At 41.9% G+C, this 24,514-nt stretch overlaps 1 protein-coding gene across 3 annotated transcripts in view; it reads right to left on the bottom strand.

Moving 5' to 3' along the window:
• The window catches only part of DPP6 (dipeptidyl peptidase like 6), a 1,666,940-nt gene that overhangs the window by 270,328 nt on the left and 1,372,098 nt on the right, over positions 1–24,514 (bottom strand). For all 3 annotated transcript variants that reach the window (XM_089692326.1, XM_089692191.1, XM_089692252.1), the window contains exon 6: positions 14,264–14,316. In XM_089692326.1, coding sequence (XP_089548452.1) covers positions 14,264–14,316 — 53 coding nt within the window. The remainder of the gene's footprint in view (positions 1–14,263; positions 14,317–24,514) is intronic.

Below are 24,514 nucleotides of genomic sequence, written 5' to 3'. Positions count from 1 at the left end.
AAAATAGACATGTATATAAATGTTTCATACACAGGCTAGTCAGAATAGGTGTTAGGAAGGAGAGGGAGTATTTTTAAGAGTAGTTAGGCTTTGCCGGGAATTCTACTTTAAATAGTAACTCCACTTTTGTTGAGGAACGAAACCATTCTCCTGATTTCTGTACATTACAAGGATTTTAACAAACTTTATTACAGATTTTGGTATTCTGAAGAAATAGTTATTCATTTGACTAGTCCATGTGCAAAGTGATTGTGAATGGGAGTGACTTTATAATTATCAATCAGCTGCTGCACTTACAGGGTTCTAATGAGGAAAGTGGCAGGGTCTGCATCGTTTTTAGATGTGATTTCCCTTTGGGAGTATCTCACAAAAAAAGACAATACTGTTAAAGGGGATGCCCAAAATCTGGCTTGTTTCCTAGTGCAGACTCTGGGAAAATCAGTGATCTAATCACACAAGCAGGAAATTACATTTCTAGGGGGTGTTCTGTACACTGAACACCTCCAGGCTACCATACTGCATTAAATTTTGCAGGCAATAATTTTTAATAACATTCAATTGCAATATGAATTGTAAAAACAGTCCTGTATGGACATGGCCATGTTAAAGCAATGCTGGATTTACCTGTCACCTGCTGTAGATCACATGCAAAGTCTACTGTTTGCTGTGACTACCCAACTATTATCGGAGACAGGAGATCACACTATATCACAGGTTGTCAGCTCCCAACATTGTCATTCAGAGAGGGTGTCAGATCTCATTCTTAGCTTGTTCAGCCAATTTAACTGACTGCAAGCTGCCCTTATTTGAAAATTAGACATCAATTGCTTGTATTCAAGGGGTGTCATGAACTGTGCCGAGTTCTATTCATATGGTTTTATGAGTTTCTGTTGTTATCATTGAGATTGGTCGTTTTTCTTTGGTTTACTGTAGGTTCCTGATTCATGTTTTAAAGGCTTTTGCTTTTTGGTTTGTATAGTGGTTTTGAGTCTGGTGCACTGCAATGTTTAATGCTGTATGCACACTTGGGCTCATAAATACCTATTTTACAGGCGTTTGATGAGTTTTTTTTCTACCTCTAAATGCCCTTCTATGCTAAGCTATATGTCCATGTTTACAGGAGGCAGCGGCCTTTAGAGGCAGAAAAAAAACCCATCACTTTCGTGCTCTGAAGAGAAGTGCTTAGGCTGAAAAAAGGCGCAAATGCACGTTAATGCTAAGTGCATTTCTAAGTGTTTGTATATTAATAAATTCTAATGGCCAGAATAAATTAATATTAATTAAAATAAAGAACACCGTGTGCATGTGGCCCATAGATGAAGACTAGCCAGATATAAAAGACACAAATGAAAGCATCTTTGAAATCATTAATACATCATTAAATTAATTTTTTTAATGAGCGTGACCAGGGCCGGATGTAGACTGTCGGATGTGGGGGTGCAGTTAAAAATGTGAGGGGGGCAGAGGATCGGAGGTCACAAGGGAAGTCTACAGGGGGTCAGCAGGGCAAAGGATTAGGTTAGCAGTTTGTATGACAGTGTACAGAGGCTACTAGCTTGCAAGTCAATGTACAGGGTCAGAGGACAGCAGGCAGCTGGGCAAAGGATGGGAGGTCTGCATTGAAGTGTACAGGAATTGGTATGGCAGTGTATAGGGGGTTAGTAGGGCAGAGGACAGGGGTCTGTAGAGCAAAGGATGGGGTCAGTAGGGCAGTGTACAGGGGATGGCAGAGAGAAAATAGTGGTCAACTGAGCTGAGGACAGAGGTCACTGTTTGCAGGATATTTGGCAGAGCTTCGCTTACGCTTGCACTGCACACAGCTTGGGCCAGAGCTCCTGATCTACACACCACACATACTGTAGCTGAGATTGCATGTGTAGCTGGCTGCTGTGTTGTAGTTCTGATCTGTGAAATTTCCTGGTTGGAACTGTTGGGAATGCAACAGCATGTACTATAATGTACTATATACAGTATTCTGTGGTAATATCACTTGACCAGTAGATGGCACTGTACGCTAAAGGTTACTAGTTGTGTATGTGTAAAACTTGATGCTTTTCTTTCTTTCTCTCTATCATCTCTTCAGGAAGTAATGTGTCTGTAATATGTCTGCTGCAATGTGCTCTGTATGTTTGTAACTTAAGCCACACAAGTAAAGCCTGAATTCTGCTATCACTACCAGTGTCTTCTATAACACATAACCAACAGGTTATGGGCCCAGCTCCAGACACTGGAAAAAGGAAAACTACAAGCAAGTAAGTGCTGCATTTACAATCCAATTCACTGAAAGATGGCAAGTGCTTCAGATATGAAGTTCACAATAGCAAAGCTCAACAACACCAACTACCAGCTATGGAAGTTTAAGCTTGAAATGCTGTTATCCAAAGATGACTTGTGGCAGGTACTAGATACACACAGACCCAATGACAACCCAGAAGAATGGGACAGAAAAAACAGGCAAGCAAAAGCAGTCATAAGCCTGTTAGTGGAGGACGATCAACTCATTCATATAAGGAAAGAAAGCACAGCTAAAGGTATGTGGACTGCATTACAAAAGCTGCATGAACGTGCAAACCTAAACAGTAAACTATATCTAATAATAAATCAACACTCTTTAATTTCCCACATGAAAAGTCAAACTTTCACCCTTGAAAGTGCATAAAACCAACTACCTTTTCATATTCTACAAACATATACACCCTATCCCGTAGTCTCATACTGCTAACATAATGTCCATCATAAAGTCCCACATACAAAAAGTCCAAAAATAAATTAAATTATAAATAGAAATAAAAATAAATAAAAATAAAATAAAAATTAAAATGTGCAAATAAAGATCCTCGCTCTTCAATCTTCCAACTGTGACAATGTCCAAATCTTCCCTTCAATCCAAAAGTACCTCAAAAAAAATATATACTAGATATAGTGCATTATCTTTTAAAAAATCAATATACGTGATAACATACAACCACACTGGTGACATAAATAAACATCACACATGTGAAGTGAAAAACAGCACACCACTTGACTAGTGGTCCCGTGAAACCACCACTGCAATGCGTGACACTCTACAAAAACACAATTTGTGATCAGTGACAAAATAGTGCCAAAAAAGTGCCACTCTGCATATAGGATAATATACAATTACCCCCTTAAACTTTCAAAGCATACTGGAAATCCTTTGTACCACATACAGTTGCCTTCACTGGGAGTATGCTATCCTTTATATGAGTAGACAACGGAATCACCTCCTCACACAATGATGGGCATCGGGATCCCCGTTCCTCACAGGACAAATAGGAGCAGACTCAGTGGAATAGTATAAATGGTATACAGAATTTATTACACAGCTTACATAGTAAAAATACCGTCCATCCTCGCTGATCTCCGTTCTGTGCTGAGACCTTCTCCAAAATGGCCGCTCTGCTCCTTCCGGCCTAGCGTCGTGACGTCAGACCCAGATGAAGTCACGAGGTACGTGACGTAACGCGTAGGCACGCAGAGACGCAGTTTCCGGAGTCCCGAGTGACGTACTTCCGGTACGGGACGCCATTTTCCTAGAGCCTTACATGAGTGCAGTTTACCCATGCAGGGGAGAAGAAAAACGCTGTACACAATGTGAGTGACTTTCTATTCTATAAATAAAATGCTGGTATTTTAACTACTACACTATGGAGGATTTCTTTTCTTGAACTCACCATTGTGAGAGTGAGGATTTACAGAGGATTGGAGTAGAGGTCTCCGTGAGGCGGAAAGGTGTGGAGGAGGACAAACAGAAGGATAACCTGAGAGGTACCATCCAGGAGTGCTGAGGATCCAAGTTGATCCTAAAGGCTTGTTGGCCCCTAGGGGTCGTAGGAAGGAGGTGAGGAGGCATTGCAGCCAAAGTGGAAGAGTGGATTTTTCACGAGTGACACCATGTTAACACATTGCATGTGTATTTAAGCATCACTTGGACTTCACTGTTTTATATTTGTTTTTTGGATATTGGACAATACATTTACTTTTAGTGATTTGGCACGATCACATGTATTATTGATTAGGAGTGGCACTAACACAAATATTATGCTGAATGGTTATTACAACACTAATATGTTTTATGAGGTTTTTCACTCATGAGTTAAGTTACACTTGTTTAGAGCACTTATTTTTTAGACACTATGTGAGTTGTCACTAGGTTTATGTACCTAATTTATTTATTTTAGTTGTTTTTATATGTTATCAAGCGCTACACTATTATATTATTTATTTGTACACTGTTTGTGGGTATCAGTTAGAGTGTTAGCGGCTGTTAACTAGGGAAAGGGGAGGGTGGTCCATAGCAGCGCAGGAGGACTCCCAATATAAGTTTCAAAGGAAACCTGGAATAATACGCACTGACAATGGAGGGGAATATATGAATAAAGAGATGGAATCATACCTAAAGAAACAAGGTATTATACACCAAACAACCGTACCATACACTCCTGAGCAAAACGGTGTAGTGGAAAGAAAGAATCACACTCTTGTAGAAATGACAAGATGTATGATTACGGACGCTGGCTTACCTAACAAATACTGGGCAGAAGCAATAATGACTGCAACATACCTACAAAACAGGCTCCCATCAAAAGCTATTGAGAGTACACCATATGAAATGTGGAATGGATCAAAACCCAACGTAGGACACATCAGAGTGTTCGGCTGTAAAGCATATGCCCACATTCCAAGTCAGAAACGCTCCAAGTTGGAGAACAAAGCCATAGAAGGCATTCTGGTTGGCTACAGTGAGCAGAGTAAGGGATATAGAATCCTTTGTCCAAAGACCAACAAGGTCACAGTAAGCTGCAGTGTTTATTTTGATGAAAGTGAAGCACCAGATAATATAATTCTTGAAAAATGTGGAGAGGATTTACACGCTGAATCGGCAAGAGACACTGATTCATGCGAAGCAGGACAAGAGCCAGAACAAGAAGTGGAACTTACAATCAACGCGACTGGAATGCAGTAAAGAGGGTAATGCAATACCTAAAGGGAACAAAATCGGATGAAGCTGCGACTTCTAGCATCGTCAAACCCAAAACTGATTGGATATGTGGACGCCGATTGGGCTGGAGACACCACTGACCGCAAATCTACAAGTGGTTACATCTTCCAGTATGGACAAGGAACCATAAGCTGGTCTAGTCGGAAACAAGTGACTGATGCACTCTCTTCAACTGAAGCGGAATACATAGCAGCAGCACATGCATGTCAAGAAGCCATTTGGATTCGTCAACTTCTACTAGACATGGGACTGAATATGTCACAACCCACACCCATCTTTGAAGACAATCAGGGATGCATAAAGCTTACACACTCTGAGAAGATTAACCCAAGAACCAAGCACATTGATGTAAGATATCATCTGCTCAGAGACATGCAAGAACAAGAGGTTATCGACATCCAGTACTGCCCATCAGAGGAGATGACTGCAGACGCACTCACCAAACCTTTGCCAAGGGAACATCATTGTTTTCTACAAAAGAGACTAAATGTCATATAATTATGCACATGCCGTTGAGAAGGGGTGTTGGGAATGCAACAGCATGTACTATAATGTACTATATACAGTATTCTGTGGTAATATCACTTGACCAGTAGATGGCACTGTACGCTAAAGGTTACTAGTTGTGTATGTGTAAAACTTGCTGCTTCTTTCTTTTCTTCTCTATCATCTCTTCAGGAAGTAATCAGTCTGTAATATGTCTGCTGCAATGTGCTCTGTGTGTTTGTAACTTAAGCCACACAGGTAAAGCCTGAATTCTGCTATCACTACCAGTGTCTTCTATAACACATAACCAACAGGAACAGCAGTGCAAAACATGAAATGAATCAAAAATAATTATACACAAATCGTAAAAAATTCTGTGGTCATAAAATAAATGTCCAAAACCACCAAAATGAAAAAAAAATTATAAAATTTGTGTCCAAATACAAAAAGTGTTGAAACCAAAAACAAAGAAAGTCCCCTTTAAACATGCAAATAGTGCTCCAAAATTTAGGATAAGTGTAATACAGAGAAAAGACTCCACGGATCCACACCTTCCTGTGAATACTGATGTATTCCGCTCTCACCAGAGATCAGAATAAATTGCACTTCATGGATAAAATATTATCCTCCAATTCCCAGGGAAAATTTCCTCTCCATAGCCTCCTCCATGTACAAAAGCTTCCTTACATCCAACTTCAAAAGGGATTTCCCGTCATAACGATGTGTTATGTAGGAAGACAAAGGAGAACCAATAATGCAATATTGCAAAGAATTTTAATTGAATAAAATAGTGCTCAATTTACTCACATTATAGATTAAAATAAGTTGCCAATTGATAACGCCCTGGAGGAGGGGCGAAACGTGTCAGTCAGACGTACTTCCGGTTTCCAATGTTGAGCGTGTGCCGTCATATCCGGGTGAGTGGAGCGCTCGCCGGTCGGAAGTCTGTTTTGGAGGATTTTGTCAATTGGCGACTTATTTTACTCTATAATGTAGATTGAGCACTATTTTATTCATTATTATTTATATTATTAAAGGGCACAGCAGCATTCACTTTCAAATTTTTCACATAGTTCTTGTGGCGCTGGTTGTTTTTGTTTTAGTTTACTTTTTGAAAAGAGCGTGGCTGTGCGGGGCTCTGCCAACATGGCAGCATCCTTCATTCAAAAAGTCCTGTGAATGAAAAAACTACAAGTACCATCTTCCACAGCGGCAGATGGACTTGTAGTTATCAATGGGCTGTAGGGGTGTAGATGTGTGCTATGGTAGTCCACTGACATATCTTCCAGCTTTCAAACACAGGTATGGTCTGAAAGCAGGAGGATATGTCTCAGGAGCCCACACTGCACCTATTATCTACTGATCACAGGTGCAATGCTTTCTGGGTCTTCTTCTGGAAAAAACAAATACATTAACATTTTTCCAGCAAACCTATGAGCATTTCTTATTTTTTCCATAGAGGTGAACAAAGCCTTTAATCCTGGATGGAGTTGGAGAAGTCTGGAGGATCACAATACAGGAACTCCTGTGCCAGGAGATGGAGAAGCAGTTGTGCAGGGCAGAGATAGGCACAGGTCCTTTGCCTCTAAAAATATTGGCAGAGGCAAGTGGAGGACTGCCAGTTTAGTGGGGCAGAACCATCTCAGAAGTAGGAACAGGGGTAGCAGGACTGGGTGGGAGAGTGGTGGGTCAGCAGCCTATGCAGGGAGCGTCATTGATAGCTCTTTAGCAGCTGTTCAGCCAACGAGACAGCGGGAGGAGCCTGGGGAGGAGAATTGTGGTGGTCCCCAGGCCAGGAGATGTGCCAGCAGCTCAGGAGTTCGGGGGAGAACAAGGAATACTCACTGCTTCTTGCTGGAGAGCACACAGCTGTCAGCAGCCAATACCCGACATGGAGATCACAGGAGGCTGTTTGCAGAGAGACAACAGAAGCATCTCACAAATTAAATTTATTCCTGTGGGGCTTTGGGGAGCACAACTGAAATCTGGGGGGGGGGGGGGCTTGTTCTATTGAAAAACAATAGATTTACTGGCTGGATCATCAAGTGAAAATAAGGGAAAGAAAGCCTGGAAAAAAAATCTAATGCAGCCATCACATCTAAGAAATGATAAGCTGCAATATAATATTTTTTTTTCTTTTGGGTTTAATACCTCTTCAAAGATACAGTGTATCAAAGTGTATGTAAAGCCTAAGAAGGAAGTTCATTTGTCTTCTCCTTTTTGGCTTGTTAAATATATTGGAAGCATTTTGTAGCTCAGTGCAAAAATAAAAAAACAAAACAATCTGTTGATCCTGTCAGAAATTCAGAGCTGTTCTGTGTGTAGGCAGATTCATGTAGGGGCTCTGGAAAGTGTGCTATCATGCCCCTAGAGGTTGCCCAAGGTATGTGTCTGAACAGAGAGTATAGAATAAATGCAGCATTCTCCGTGATGAGCGACACTTTTCCTGGGCAGACATGTGATTTAAAGTGTTACTAAACCCATATCAATAAAATCAGTCTGTATATGCAGTAAAGCATGATTGGTATACCCACTGTGGACCCTAAGGGGTTAATCCTTTGCGTAAAAAGGCTGTTTGATCCTGTCGTCACTGATTATCCCCTTCTTCTACTGTCCCCAATCCATCTGCTGATAGTAAAGAGCTCTAGGAGTCACATGCTCAGTTTAGTGTATATTGCTAGAGATTTTTTTTCTTTGGAAGGGTGCTTGTGATCAACACAGGATCAATCAGCGCTGTCCAGACAGAGGGTCATGGGTCATGGGTCATGCAGCCTCTTAGGACAATCAGGGAAGAATGAAAACTCCTCCTACAAACGTTAACCATAGTTTCACATTCTGTGATCCTTCTAACCTCTGGTGTCTCCTGGTATCCCTGCCCTATAATAGACCATACCTGGTCTGTTGCAAGTCCATTACAGTTGCTCATGAAGTCCATGTCTTGGAACCTTGACTGGGTTCAAGGGTTAACGTAGGACAAAATCCAATCACATAGCAGCATGTTCCCCTCTCCAGTTCCCATAAAAGGAGCAACTTTCCTCAAACTGCTCTTCCCTTGTATTTGTAGTCCACTGATAGGGGACGTAATTATGAACACCCAGGAAAATGGGCACCAAAGTTAATTCTTCCGAACCGCAGAGGCACCAACTGCATACATTAGCAATACATGACACTGGCAAAAGTGAGGTGGAAAACACAAGAGAAGCCATATAACTAGGCACCTGCCTACATGTTTCCTCTGCATAAGTCTTGTATTATCTCAAAGAGTCTTTTTAGTCCTCCTGGTTCTTATCATAGACTATAGGGGAATGGTTGAATAGGTTAGCAAAGACAATGTGGAGGGCTGACACCTTTAAGTCCACTAGGCACCGTGGTTGCATCAGTCAGCGGTTAGTCTCTACTATAGTGTAGCTCAATGAACAGGCAGTCGCATTAACCCTTTCTTCACCAACTTGAGCAAGCCCAGACTGGCTATAGGGCACAGCGGGCATTTGCTCATTGGACCAGGGCCACCAGTCACATGTCTTTCCCTCTGTACTGTCTCCCAGCAATCTTCATGTCTCTCAGCACTGACTCTGGAGTTGCTTTCAGTGGGTGAAGCTCTCACACAGTGTCTGTCTCTCTTTTTAGTTTCACAGAAGTCTGTCTTGGTGAGTGTCAATGCAGGGCTCTGGGCAATGCAGGCAGTAGAGTCTCTAGTGGTTGCAAAGATAGTGGCATGCGCAAACACAACATGAGAGGGTGGGAGTGTGCACCGCATGTCCGTCCATCTGTCCCGCCCTGCTCCGCCTACCCGATTCTTTCACGACTCCACCCACCTAACTTCTTGTTGGCCACTCTGATCAATCCCAGAGCAGAGATATAACCTCTTCCTGCCCTGATATCAGCACTCCCCCTCCCCCCGCCTGTACAGATATTAACCCCTTTCTGTCTGACATTGACCACTTCCTAACTGTCCTCATCATTAACCCCTTACTGTCGGATATTGTCATTAGCAATAGGGTAGCTCAGTCTAAAATGCCCTGGCCTGAAATTAACCTGTGGTTACAAGTAATTATTAACAGATGGAAAGGTACAAAGCTTTGGGATCTAAATGGCAAATATACAAAATGGCCATCAATGGGCTGCTCAGTATGCAAATGGAGAAGTCTCTAATTCGTCTAAGTGTTAACATATTAGTGTGAGTTAGGGGTGGTTCACACCACAGAAACCCAGCCCTGATGAGTTCCGGATGTGCTTCTGCGTGTGTGTTTTTGCTGCGTTTTTGCTTCATTTTCAGTGTGTTCCAGTGCATTTTTTCTCCTCTTATTTTGTTTTCTTTTTTTTTCCAAAGTGGTATGAACCGGCTCTAATAACCAAAGTTCTACAATTTCTAATACCTTTCCTCGCCTTTCTATTTAAAGAATAATTGAAGGCAAAGCCTTTTCTTTAGGTTTGGATAGATTGGAGATGGATTAGAACCCCTGTCAGTTTTTATTGCTGTCTGTGACCCCATTAGGGAGATTCACCTCTTCTAATTGTCCTGTTTACCATTATCATCGAAAGTAAAAGTAAAAGAAAATACCACATTTTGGGTTGTCCCCAGAAAAGTGAGAAAAGGAAAATATTCCAACGGAGACGCTAGTTCTGGTGACTTGGGGGTCTCTAAGAGATTCCCTTAATTTGCAGGGATTTTGTCTAACTTCCTGTTTTGGCTATGGGACAGGAAATGAAGGGAAATCTTCGCAATAATGGCAAAAAAACCCCAACAGGGGTTATAATCTTCACTTTCTCTAAAAATGAAAAAAAAAAAAGTTTTGTCTATAGTTTTACATTAAGGCTAGGTTCTCATATGTGCGGGTGGTGCCGCTGCGGATCCGCACAAAAATTTGTGCAGCCGCACCACCCGCACAGAGGAATGCGGACCCGCGGGCGGATACCATTAATTCTAATGGCACGCCGTCCGCACTGGGCTGCGGTTTCCAAAGAAGTGCAGTCCCTGTGTGTCACGGGGCATGGGAATCCATTCAAATGAATGGGATCTTGTGCCCATGCAAAACACGGCCCGCACAGCCGCATATATGTAAACCAGGGGTGAGAGTTCATAAATAGGTGAACGTAGCATAAAATTCCATTCAATTAATTGATTAACTTAAATGTCTTAATTGCAATTAAACACACCAAAACACGTTCAGCTATAGAGAGTTAACAGTTGCCATTTTCAGATAGTTTCCTAAATACTTGAACTAACATTTGAGCTGGTGAAATTGTATTTGTAAAAATGCTAAAACCTGAGCAAAGCAAGCTTGTCAGCATTATATTAAAATATTGTTCCAAAGAATATAGCTAAATACTTGTGTTCTTACACTCAATTTTTATGCAGCAAGAAATGTGTCTCATTCTTCTCCTACACCACAGCTATCCAAGTGACATTACTGACTACAAGCACCATCCACTAGGTGACACCAGTGAGCAATATTTGGTAAATGAAATAAATCATTTCCATCACATAACTGCTGGAATGTTAAAGAAGAACATGTCTGGTTATTATAAGAGCTCAAGACTGTTAATGTAAACCCAGGAGGCAGTAATGCTGAGAACTAAACATAACTCATAGAATGGTGAATGATGAAAGCAAACACTAATAATGCTCTATTCAAAGGCATTAGTTTTCTGTGCCAGTGGAAGATTGTTCCCAATGAGTAATTTTCTGTGCCAAGATCTCAGAGAATGACTTGTAGCTTTTGGCAGTGATGTGTCAGGCACTGAATAACAAGTATGTTCCTGTAGGGCTTAATTTAGAGCAAGATGATAAAGTTAAAGCTAAAGTGTAGTTTGTTTTTTTTTTTTAATCAGCACAAGGGATGGTATTTACATTGAATAAGAAGTGTCCCTTGTGCTGGTGGCTGCATTCTTCATTTAAATCTTCCATTCTCTGCCTCCCCATACCCCTGCAATGGTAATCCTCTAGTGCTGCGGGCAAGGTCGGGACAAGGGGTGGGAAAGAGGGGCGGCTGCCCTGGGTGCAATGGCTTTTTGCAGGGATGGGGGCACCCTGTGCTGAGTTCCTTATGTTATAAGGCTGACAGGAGTAGTGACAGCAGCATCGCTACTCCTGTCAGCCCAGTACTGGAAGCAGTGAGGAGAGAGCCGGAAGCAGGTGATTGATGCACACCCCCTAAACTCACACATTATAAATGGGGGGACACAATCTGGCATCTTTGCCCTGGGCACTGGATGACCTTGGGAACAGAAACAACATCTCCTGTGCTCCACGCCTCACAAAGGGTGGAAGGATGGAAAGGGAACTTGAGCAGATTCAAGAAAATTCGATCACCAATGCATAGAAGGTTGTGCAGCTCTAAACAAGGCTGAGGAAGCCAGACCAGTACTGTAAAGTGAAACGCGTTTAGAAGGGGGTCCCTTCTTCATCAGAGCTAACTATACAATGAGTGCCCTCTACCATATATACCATGGGACTGAAATTGGACCCCCCCCATCTGGACTGGGCAGTCCTCGGCTAGGAGGAAGGGCATGGGTGTCATCAAAACATGCCAACAATTGAAATAAACATCATTGGATGTAGAAACAAGCATAAAACCTTTAAAACATAAAAATATCAAAACTGTAAAAAAGCATATAGAGCATATATAGTATGTATATAATGCCATATTAGTATTGTTACATGCAGCAAAGATGAAAAAATATTATTCAATAGGCAGGCATGATTAGGAATAAATTTGGTTTAAAATAATTGAAGTTGATTAAAATTGATTAAAGAGCTCCTGACTCTTCTTAGAGGTATATTTCTTAACAAAAAATGAATATTAAGTGAATCAATATTAAGTTCCATCAAATACAAAGATTTTCCATGCTTGGTGTGGACTGTCAGAATAGTCATTCAGGGTGTCTTTACCTTTAAATGCACAGGGTAGTCATGCATATTAATTTTAGGTAATCAGCAGAGGGAGATCAAGGTGAGAGGTACGGCTTACATAAAGTAGGCCGCATGGGCAAAGGGTATTTTTTCCCATCAGTGCACATGACATCCTGCTTGCGGTGCCATGAAATCCCCCAGGTGCCACAATTGGGACACCACATCTGTAGTTACCCTTTTGGTCAAACAGACCTAACCAAGGACTTAGGGTGGATCTGAATGGGTGGGTGGTTTTGCCTAGCTTGCTAGGGGCATGATAGCCTCTAGCAAGCTACGCAAGTTAGCTCTGAAGAAGAAGGGACCCCCTTAGAAACGCGTCAGCCTTACTTTGAGAGTCTACGCTCGTGATGTGACTTGCACTGGTTCTACACTTCTAAGCTCCGTTGAGGACCTTATACGCTTGTTATACTTCTTTGTTTGAGCATTATTCTCTATTTTCTAAAATCACATTTTACTGAGGTAATGCGCAAGGTTGGTGCGCTTTCTTTTTGTTTCTGTCAGGGCAGGAGCTGTGGAACGGACAGGTAGGCCTAATGGCAGGGTCACGGACCGACTGACGACAACCACTACCCACAGACCAGAGTCCCTCAGGGCGCGGAGTCTAAGTCCCAGGCTGCCCTTCACCAGGGCCCCTGATGGTGGGGATGGACTTGATGCAACCAGGGACCAGGTCGCGGCCCCCGAGACACCCCAGCTGCGGTAATGGCCACCGCCAATGGCGTGTAGCTGGTAGGAACCAGATAAGACAATAGCGTAGTTGGGCAGGCCGGGTTTATAACAACGGGACAGACAGTACAGAACGGTAGACAAGAATAACAGGTCACAAGCCGGGTTCAGCAACGGGAGGTCAGATAAAGGGATAACACAGAGAATAGTCTAGTCAAAAGCCGAGTCAGTTTCCAGGAGAGCCACGAGAGTAGAAACAGAGCTTGTTGCAACACGAACATACAAGACACGAATGCAAAGAGCACGTGCGGACAACAGGCTTATATGTGAGCAACCACACCCCTCTGGGGGATGGACCGCAGAGGCCTGAAGGCATAAAAGACTCCCACCATGCTGTGCAGAAACCCAAGATGGATGCCAGCACATGGGGCAGCATAACCTCTGGGAAAAGGTAGGACATTGACAGTTTCGCTGGATGACCTTGTCCCGGCATTGGCTGCAGGGGTTAATACAATCTGCTGGATGTGTCATAGGCTCTCATCAAAAGTGTCAACTATGCCCACCCTTTCAACCCCCCTCTTCCTTTCATAGGAGCCACACTATAGCTTTTAGGAATGAAAAGCGATCTATGAATGGAGGCCTTGTAGAGTAATGAAAGGTTTGCCTTTTGCATTCACAGAGCACTTTTTATTCATGGAAACCATAGTACAGTGGCATAGTTGGCACTCTTGATGAGTTTCTGTCAAGGTCCCTCAGCTCTAATAACCCCAACTGCACTGGAGGATTAGGGGATGGGGGTAGGGGGATTCAAAGGATAGAATATTTCAACTAAAGCACCAGCCATCAGCACAAGGGACAGCTTACACTGATAGTAATACCAGTGGGCAAGTTTGGCCCTAATAGAGGTCCTTCATTTTCATCTTAGTTGTGAGATATGTCAGCTAAGTAATACTAAAAAGCAGAAGAACATGGATACCTAGACTTAGATATGGGAGAAGCTCATAGACAGAATATTTTATACCTGCCCGTGCAATGAATTCTAGGGAAAGCAGCCACGGTATTTTATTTCATTCCCATTCAATCATCTTTCTGTACCAACAGCAATATTTTAAGACTGCGTCAATGCTACACAAACATAAATCTTCGATTTCTCACCAATAAAAGAGAACTCTTACCTTGTGATGAGGTTACACAGGGCATACTGCGCAGTAAAAGAATGCTGATAAATCTGCAAGGAGAAAAAAATAGTAAGAAACTAAGGCAGAGAAAAGCAAATAACATCAAACTGAATTGCTGTGCTGTACTGTGGACTATAGTCATTTAGATTACTTTCAGTATAGGAAGAAAGGTTAATGTAACTCCACGTTTCTGTATAATCTGCAGGTACAATGCTGCCCTGGGACTGAAAAGCAGCCTTTCCATACAAAACACATCAGCCTGCATTTAACAAAAGTTTTCTTCCAATGGTATGGAAAACTCTCCCGGGATTAACTATTGTTACTGAGTTATACAGCACCATCCTCTCCCTTGGCACTTTACAAAGTGGGAGATACAAAGACAGGAAATGTAGACAGAAGTAAGGTTGCCAATGATGTGCAAACTGTTGTATGGAACAGATATTTAGCAATACTATATATACACAATAGGAGACAAATTAATGGCCATACAGTATAAAGGGGTAGGAAAATAAACAAGGCATCTGTCATGAGAAACATAACGGGCTACCATTAGTGGTCCCCTTCTCAAAATGCTCATTATCTGGCTGAAATAGTTGTGTGTCAGTCACAGACCTGGAACATGCATGCTGCAAATAAATGTCAGAATTCCTTATCTCAAGACTTAGCCCTGGTTCACACTAGAGCTTTTTTCCAGTGACCGACAACATTCTGGTGACATGTAAAACCGCAGGTGAAGTGATAACACATAGATTTTAATGGGTGCTGTCTTAGTTGGCATGATTTGAGTTGCTGCGACAAAAAAAGACTTCTTGTACTACTTTTGGGTGATTCTTGTGCTGTATGACTCCCATGGACTTCAATGTAAAATTTCCAACAAGTCATACATTTGTCCTAATTGCAGAGACTTTGCTGAGACTTTTGAGGCAGCATTTTTTTTAACCCTTACTTCTCCTCCCTGGTTATCCTTGCTGTCAATATGCTCCCTTCCTAGCATATCCCATTCCCACCTGAGCGTAGCGAAAACACACATTCATTCATGCATTTTTTTTGCGTGTTTTTCAAGTGTGAACATGCATTGCATATAGGGCAGCTCATTCACTTGAATGGGCTGCTCTATTCGCAACAAACGCCCCAAAATAGCTCAAGAACCTTTTTGGTTGTGGAATGCTGTGCATTTTGGCAGCAAAACACTAGTCTGCTAACCGTGATTGGGGTGTTATTAACAATTAGACTGCATTCACATCTGCATGTTTCCAAATGCAGGGCAACCTGCATTTTGAAAATGCATGTCACACATGTGTTGCCATTTAGGCAGCATATGCATCTGCATGTTTATGAACGCACACAACCCGCACAGAAAATGCCGAATGCGCGCCAACCCATACTGAAACCTTCTTGTAACATGTGTTGCGCTTGTGTTACCGTTCATTCACCTCTGCACATTTTTAAACACACGGCAACTCACAAGAAAGTGCACGCTTTATTGTGCATTGTGAGCACATTACCATCCCTTCGCATCTGCAGGTTTCCGAATGCACAGCAACCTGCAAGAAAACGCACAGCAATGTGTGTTGCACTTGCGTTACCATTCATTTGTGTATTTCCTAATGCATGGCAACCCATAAGAATATGCATGCTTTGCCGTGCACTTTGAAAATGTGAAGTAATGGAAGGCAATACGCTTCACGCTTATATTACCATAAATTGAATCTGCGCATTTCTGAATGTATGGCAACCCACAAGAAAACACAGGCTTTGCTGTGCATTTTGCAATTGCAGGCAACATGTGTCACACTTGTATTACAATTTAGGCTGCGTTTACATCTGTGCCTTTCTGAACACATGAGTTTTCTGTGCGGGTTGCCATGCATTCGGAAACATGCTGATGTAAGTCAAGCCTAATTGTTATTGACACCCCAATCACTGTTAGCAGATGTGTGTTTTTGCCACAGGACAAAACACACTTCAAACGCACACTGAAAAAACATTTGTCACACATAGGGAAGCCCATTCAACTGAATAGGCTGCCCTATGTGTGACACACATTTACACTTGAAAAACGTGCAAAAATGCAATCAATCGGGAACATGAGTTTCCACTAGGCTGAGAAGGAAGTTTTTAGGCAGAAAGGAAAATCAGGGAGGAGAGCTGGGGGTTAAAAAAATAACACTGATCTATCAAAGTCGTATAGGAATGCTTTTTATCAGTAAAGTCACTTTAAAATAATTGATAAACTACATCTGAAGCTTGGAGAGTTGATTAACTGGCATGGGTTAGTTTATGGTTGCACATGCAGATTTGAAGGGTGAGTGCCAGACTGAATGGGATTTTAGAAGAGGGGCGAGCCTTTTGAGAGGTAAAGGATGTGATGTGAGTAAGTGGAAGTGGTGGAGGGAAGGAGAAGTTTGAGTGTAAAGTTATGCTTGCAAGGAATCATTTTGGTAGAGTCTGAAAATTAGTACTGCAATATCATTTTTCAGCTACAGTAAAATTTGAGTTGCATTTTGTAGTTATTGTTAAACACATTGTGCAGTATACAGGTGCAGCCTGTACTCCCCACTGTAGGTGGTGCTACGCTGAAGCGGTAATACAGGAGGGGAAGGGAGTGAGGAATTTAGTTCCTCTATGACTTCATGTGATCACCAGGAGAACAGATGTCCAATTGGGCATCCACAGCCATCTTTGGTGAGGGCACAGCTTATTTAGGCTCCTGGCTCCCTGATATGGTGCGTATTTTGCAAGTGAGTAGTGTAGGGACAGGTTCCCCATCTGTCATGAACAGCATAAAGCGACAAGTAAAGGTTCCAGAGGAGTAGGGACAGTGAGGGGCTTCGCTATCTTCACTCAGTAAGTCTCCCTGTTGGTTTGGATCGGCCAGGCCACTTTCCTGCTCCTCATGGCAGAAGCTGTTAGCATCTCCACAAGTACAGAACCTCTGCAATGGCTCTGAACGGCTGTACTTTCCTGCTGGGCCTGGTTGTACTTTGTTGTGATGTGCTACAATATACAGTCCATATTACTCAGCCTCTGTGATTCCTGCTGCCAACTCACCACACTGCACCCTGCTCACACATACATGATACAATCAGATCTCCTAAACTACTTTTAATTATTAAAAAAGGCAATGAGAAACATGCACTGTATTCTGGGAAATGCTTGTACTGTTCAAACAAGACCATCATGCCTCATACACACGATGAGAATATTTTTTTTGCATGCTAATCTCATATAGAAAATGAAAAGGTTACTAACGTTATGAAAAATCTCGTAAGACAGACTATAATTTTGAAAGTGATGTAATGTGATGTATTGTGTTGTAATATATTCTTTAGTTTCCAAGCATGCGTGGTCTTGATCTTCTGATTTTTTTCAGAGGAGCAACTTCAGGAACTTAACAAGTACAGTCTGAAGGAAAGAATAAAAAGGGGAGACATGAACTGAGGAGTTAGGCTGTCTGTGGGTGGAGCCATGCCAACTAATGACCGCACTGTCTGGACAAATTGTTTCTATGAAGATATGCCATTGCATGAAACTGCTTTTGAAACAGTACAATATACAGTATATTCACAGTATATATATATATATATATATATATATATACAGTCAGGTCCATAAATATTGGGACATCAACACAATTCTAACATTTTTGGCTCTATACACCACCACAATGGATTTGAAATGAAACGAACAAGATGTGCTTTAACTGCAGACTGTCAGCTTTAATTTGAGGGTATTTACATCCAAATCAGGTGAACGGTGTAGGAAGTACAACAGTTTGCATATGTGCCTCCCACTTATTAAGGAACCAAAAGTAATGGGACAGAATAATAATCATAAATCAAACTTTCACTTTTTAATACTTGGTTGCAAATCCTTTGCAGTCAATTACAGCCTGAAGTCTGGAACGCATAGACATCACCAAACGCTGGGTTTCATCCCTGGTGATGCTCTGTCAGGCCTCTACTGCAACTGTCTTCAGTTCCTGCTTGTTCTTGGGGCATTTTCCCTTCGGTTTTGTCTTCAGCAAGTGAAATGCATGCTCAATCGGATTCAGGTCAGGTGATTGACTTGGCCATTGCAGAACATTCCACTTCTTTCCCTTAAGAAACTCTTTGGTTGCTTTTGCAGTATGCTTTGGGTCATTGTCCATCTGCACTGTGAAGCAGCGTCCAATGAGTTCTGAAGCATTTGGCTGAATATGAGCAGATAATATTGCCCGAAACACTTCACAATTCATCCTGCTGCTTTTGTCAGCAGTTACATCATCAATAAATACAAGAGAACCAGTTCCATTGGCAGCCATACATGCCCACGCCATGACACTACCACCACCATGCTTCACTGATGAGGTGGTATGCTTAGGATCATGAGCAGTTCCTTTCCTTCTCCATACTCTTCTCTTCCCATCACTCTGGTACAAGTTGATCTTGGTCTCATCTGTCCATAGGATGTTGTTCCAGAACTTTGAAGGCTTTTTTAGATGTCGTTTGGCAAACTCTAATCTGGCCTTCCTGTTTTTGAGGCTCACCAATGGTTTACATCTTGTGGTGAACCTTCTGTATTCACTCTGGTGAAGTCTTCTCTTGATTATTGACTTTGACACACATACACCTACCTCCTGGAGAGTGTTCTTGATCTGGCCAACTGTTGTGAAGGGTGTTTTCTTCACCAGGGAAAGAATTCTTCGGTCATCCACCACAGTTGTTTTCCGTGGTCTTCCGGGTCTTTTGGTGTTGCTGAGCTCACCGATGCGTTCCTTCTTTTTAAGAATGTTCCAAACAGTTGTTTTGGCCACGCCTAATGTTTTTGCTATCTCTCTGATGGGTTTGTTTTGTTTTTTCAGCCTAATGATGGCTTGCTTCACTGATAGTGACAGCTCTTTGGATCTCATCTTGAGAGTTGACAGCAACAGATTCCAAATGCAAATAGCACACTTGAAATGAACTCTGGACCTTGTATCTGCTCATTGTAATTGGGATAATGAGGAAATAACACACACCTGGCCATGGAACGGCTGAGAAGCCAATTGTCCCATTACTTTTGGTCCCTTAATAAGTGGGAGGCACATATGCAAACTGTTGTAATTCCTACACCGTTCACCTGATTTGGATGTAAATACCCTCAAATTAAAGCTGACAGTCTGCAGTTAAAGCACATCTTGTTTGTTTCATTTCAAATCCATTGTGGTGGTGTATAGAGCCAAAAATGTTAGAATTGTGTCGATGTCCCAATATTTATGGACCTGACTGTATATATATACATATACACACACACACACTATATTGCCAAAAGTATTGGGACGCCTGCCTTTACACGCACATGAACTTTAATGGCATCCCAGTCTTAGTCCGTAGGGTTCAATATTGAGTTGGCCCACCATTTTCAGCTATAACAGCTTCAACTCTTCTGGGAAGGCTGTCCACAAGGTTTAGGAGTGTCTATGGGAAGGTTTGACCATTTTTCCAGAAGCACAAGCACTGATGTCAGACGAGAAGGACTGGCTTGCAGTTTCCACTCTAATTCATCCCAAAGGTGTTCTATCGGGTTGAGGTCAGGACTCTGTGCAGGCCAGTCAAGTTCATCCACCCCAAACTCGCTCATCCTTGTCTTTATGGACCTTGCTTTGTGCACTGGTGTGCAGTCATGTTGGAACAGGAAGGGGCCATCCCCAAGCTGTTCTCACTTGAACTTGTCCAACATGTCTTGGTATACTTACTCCTTAAGAGTTCCCTTCACTGGAACTAAAGGGCCAAGCCCAACCCCTAAAAAACAACCCCACACCAAAATCCTATCTCTACCAAACTTTGCAATTGGCACAAAGCAGTCAAGCAAGTGCCATTTTCCTGGCAACTGCCAAACCCAGACACATCCATCAGGTTTCCAGACAGAGAAGCATGATTCACCACTCCAGAGAAGATGATCTAGAGTCCTGTGGCAACGTGCTTTACACCACTGCATCCAACGCTTTCCATTGCACTTGGAGGTGTAAGGCTCGGATACAGCTGCTCGACCATGGAAACCCATTCCATGAAGCTTTCTATGCACTGTTGTTGTGCTAATCTGAAAGCCACAGGAAGTTTGGAGGTCTTTAGCTATTGGCTCTGCAGACAGTTGGCGACTTCTGTGCTCTTCAGCATGCATTGATCTCGCTCTGTCATTTTATGTGGCCTACCACTTTGTGGCTGAGTATCTGCTGTTCCCAGTTGCTTCTACTTTGTTATAATATAACTAACAGTTGACCTTGGAATATTTAGCAAGGAAATTTCATGGATGGACTTATTACACAGGTGGCAAACTTCACGGTACCACACTTGAATTCATTGAGCTCCTGAGAGCAACCCATTCTTTCACAAATGTTTGTAGAAGCAGTCTGCATGCCTAGGTACTTGATTTTATACACCTGTGGCCATGGAGGTGATTGGAATACCTGAATCCAATGATTTTAAATCTTTTGGCAATATAGTGTACATCAAGGGGGTGAATAAGGTTCAGGAGGGCAGTCTTTTAAAAACAAAACCAAAATCAAGAACACGGGGACATGACCTTAAACTAACTGGAGGATTGTTCAAAACTAATCTCAGAAAGTACTATTTTACTGAAAGAGTAGTTGATGCTTGGAATACACTTACAGCAGAGGTAGTGAGACAGTCAACAATAAATAGCTTAAAACATGCTTGGGACAAGCAGAGCTATACTCAAACAAAAAAGTTAACAGAAAAAAAACACCCCCCCCCAAAAAAAAAAAATAGACCACTCAGTCTTTTTTGTGCCATCACTTTTCTATGCTTCAATAAATACTATATCAATAACATGAAAATCATTTGCTCTGCTATAGTCCAAGAAAAAATGTTGTGTTTATCACTTCAGATATTGTTGCATGAACTGTTGTAATCGCTCTCGAAAAACTGTGTACTAACGATCAGATGTGTTCTAGGCATTAGATGAGCATGTGGATGGGGCAGTCATTTCATACTAACATAGTTCTTGTCTCTGAAATAATTAGTGGATGGAAAGAACAGCAGCACCCAGGGACCGTTTGAATAGATGAGGGGCTGATGGCTTCATAAAATGCTTCATATCTGAGGCAAGAAACTTGCTATGTGTCTATGTTGTCACCTAATAGCTTGCCGATGGCTTTTTTTGCATCCATCCTGCAGTAGGAGCTGCCCAAATATCAGCGCTTTTATTTTCTCTGTAAGACAACCAGAATGTGTTTGCTTTGCTTGCCTATTTTCAATGCACAGGGTGAGCTTGTAGCAATTGCCAGTCAGTCAGCATCAAGGAAAGTATATTAACTCAGTACAGGTTCCCCTTCCCTGAAACTGCAGACCTTCTAACTTCTGACATCAGAAAAAAGCAGGCAGGTAAGAAAAAAAAAAAAACATAAAATGAGTTTTTGAGTAAACATTGCTACTCTGTCAAAGGATAAAAATATTCAACCTGCATGCCAACATATAGGAAAATGCAAACCGTGCCTGAAAGAAAAAATAAACTATTTTCCATTAAAAGGCACAACAGCTGCAATGCAAAGCCACCTGTCAATCTTAAAAATAGAAATATGAGAGGGATTAGAAAGTGGGAAAAAATCAATCTAGATCTTATTTCATGCAGTGTGCTGTGCACCGGCCCGATCAGCCAGGCTTTGATGCATTTACATGTTTTTTGACACTACATAAAAAATCAGGGAACGTCCTCATACATCATTCCCTCAGAAATAAACAATTTAGTGGGAAAATCAATCTATATCATATTCCTCTTCTTGTGAAGCTGGACTCTTTTTATAGCTTTTTGTTATGAGGTTAACTGTATGTGTGATAGAATACGTAAAGTGAACCTGTCACATTTATATTTGTTCTGTCCTGTCCATGGACAATGGAGATTTTGGCAAAATTAAGCCTATCCTGAGTTTTATTTAATCTTCACCTTATTTTTCATAAACTCTTCCCAAAAATGCTTGGCTATGCATGTTATATGGTGTGGAACCCATATGGAAACAGCAACTGTTGTAGAGGTCCCCAGGCAAGTGATCACTGGACTAGACTTGTAATGGACAAATTATGAAGCAATATGTTGGTCAGTTAGTGTGTAGAAATGTAAACCTTCTCTTACCCTAACCCCTGTAAATTGAAATGATAAAAATAACTCTGACTGGACAAAAAGACCCCCTTATCAGTGGAATTTCCTCAATGAATCAAGTTGGGAGGACAGCCCTGAAACAGAACTATCCATCAATGTACATGGTTGGCTTATAAGGGACATTTGTTGCTGAAATTATTTGAATAACATAGTTATCCATGGGTGGTGTTATATGTTGACTATATCTCCAGATGGCACTTCATCATAATAGCTGTTTGTGTGTACATTTTGTTACTATCATGCCATGTGTTCACATGTTTCCTCCATGCAGCTTCAGCTCTGGTCAATAAACATGTTCTGAGAGCAGTCTTGTTCTACCACATGTACATTCAGTCAACAGTATATGCACATTGCCCATCCATGCTACTGTACCTACTATCATTACCCATTTATCCTGCACTGTGATACAATCCTATTGTTTAGCAAAAGAAATATCTACTTTCTTGAGAACACAGGCACCACTCACACCAAGTGCTCAAAACCAATTTCGTAAGGCTAGGACATTAACCCTTTCAAAAACAAAAACAATAATCCAATAAAAAAATCACTTGAGTATTCCATTATTCATAAAATTTGGACCAATGTGTGGCCGGTCTTCCTCCTCAGCAAAGCTGAGTAAGTCTAATCCTGGAAAAAAACACTCAACCTCCATGGCGCAATAGGAGCTTCCTCTGTTTTGATGTATTAAATCTAATCTGTCATTTGGCTTGATAAAGTGAGTGGGCATAGAGACAATTTTTGTTGGACTTCAAATTCAGCATTATATCCTAACTGCAAGCACAATAATCGCAAATTATATTTATTGATTTCAACAGTACACTAAATTAAAATCTATCCTGATTTTCAATCAGTCCTGAGTTCTTATGAAAGTGGAACTAAAGTGTAAAATAAATAAATAAATACCTAAATAAATGCAAGCAGACCAGCTCTTTATTGTTAAAAAGACATGCTATGCCTCTTCTGAAATAATACAAATGTACCTGCCTGTTCGTAGTCTTCTTTAGAACATACCCTGAGCTATGCATGTGTTTTGTTTTTTGCATTGTGCCTGATAGTCACATCACCCAGCACCAGCCAATAAAGACAGTCAAAGATCCGGTAACTGGAACTAATGCGGAAGATGGGTCAGAGCCACCAAGGACCTCACTGACATTGGACTGTTAGAGGAAGGGTATTTGCAGAATTTAGTTCTGCTTTAAGGAGTCAATCAAGGAAACTTTTTTCTAGTTTTAGATGGAGTGGAGAATGGTTAGATCCCAAGCTTTTTTCAGACCGTGACATGCTGAAACAGAGTTCTGCGACCTCCAGCAATAGTCCCTTACCTGCCACTCACTTTGGTCACTTCCACAAACAGAAGTGCCTGTCAGACATGCACTATTTAATTCTGCCCCCTGTACACTCCTGCACTCCTGAATCCTGCATACTGTACATAGTGCACTTCTGAGTTCTGTACACAGCAAACACCTGAATCTTGCACCCTGTACATAAGGAATGCTTGAGACCTGCGCCCTGTACGTAGCCCACTCCTGAGTCCTGCACCTTGTATGTAGCCCACTCCTGAGTCCTGCACCCTGTACGTAGCCCACTCTAGAGTCCTGCCCCGTGTACATAGCCCAGTCCTGAGTCCTACACCCTGTATGTAGTCCACTCCTGAGTCCTGCACCCTGTACGTAGTCCACTCCTGAGTCCTGCACCCTGTATGTAGCCCAATCCTGAGTTCTGCACCCTGTACGTAGCCCATTCCTGAGTCCTTCACCCTGTATGTAGCCCAATCCTGAGTCCTGCACCCTGTACGTAGTCCACTCCTGAGTCCTGCACCCTGTACATAGCCCACTCCAGAGTTCTCTGTATGTAGTATACTTCTGAATCCTGTGCATAATACACTCATGATATCTAACAATGCCTTTGTAAGGCCCTCCTATTGTTAGTACAATTTGACCACATCCACCCTTTCATGCGGTGTTCTCTCCCCTTGCAAGGGGATTCTTGTGGTGAGGTGTAGTTGTGTTCCTGTTCCTATTCTGTGAGAAAAAGAGCCCTGGTTAGAACTCATATTGGCTTTTCTTTCTATCTGAAGCTCTGTTATAGAGATTTACCCTTGTATCCTGTTCT

This window comes from Staurois parvus, unplaced genomic scaffold (assembly GCF_062004578.1).
Source record: "Staurois parvus isolate SC_StPar_1 unplaced genomic scaffold, SC_StPar_1.0 ptg000005l, whole genome shotgun sequence".
Taxonomy (NCBI): domain Eukaryota; kingdom Metazoa; phylum Chordata; class Amphibia; order Anura; family Ranidae; genus Staurois; species Staurois parvus.
The sequence above is the reverse complement of the archived record's forward strand: the minus strand, read 5'-3'. Positions and strand labels throughout refer to the sequence as shown.